Consider the following 362-nt stretch of genomic DNA (forward strand, 5'->3'; position numbering starts at 1 on the left):
CTGGCGGGGCGGGGCCAGGCTCTCACTCCTTCCAGTGGCTGTCGGGCTGCGATCTCGGGGCGGACGGGCGCCTCCTCCGAGGCTACGAGCAGTTTGCCTATGATGGCGCGGATTACATCGCGCTGAACGAGGACCTGAGCTCCTGGACCGCGGCCAGCACGGGGGCTCAGGTCACCCGGAGCCGGTGGGAGGCCTCGGGCGATGCGAAGCACTACAGGGCCTACCTGGAGGGAGAGTGCGTGGAGTGGCTGCGCAGGTACCTGGAGGAAGGAAAGGAGACGCTGAATCGCACAGGTACGGGGGCCGCGGGGAGCCCGAGGGTTTGCGGAGGAAAAGGGCATCTCCCCAGCACTGTCCCTCTC

At 68.0% G+C, this 362-nt stretch overlaps 1 protein-coding gene across 1 annotated transcript; it reads left to right on the forward strand.

The window, feature by feature from the left end:
- Positions 1 to 5: 5 nt before the first annotated feature.
- On the forward strand, positions 6 to 356 carry LOC104870408 (H-2 class I histocompatibility antigen, K-D alpha chain-like; the record flags this gene model as incomplete). Its single annotated transcript, XM_033760636.1, has 1 exon — positions 6 to 356. A coding segment is annotated over one exon (351 nt), but the record flags the coding sequence as incomplete, so codon positions are not given.
- Positions 357 to 362: the final 6 nt, after the last annotated feature.

The sequence above is a fragment of the Fukomys damarensis genome, unplaced genomic scaffold, assembly GCF_012274545.1.
Source record: "Fukomys damarensis isolate Sample0158 unplaced genomic scaffold, DMR_v1.0_HiC HiC_scaffold_28099, whole genome shotgun sequence".
Classification (NCBI taxonomy): domain Eukaryota; kingdom Metazoa; phylum Chordata; class Mammalia; order Rodentia; family Bathyergidae; genus Fukomys; species Fukomys damarensis.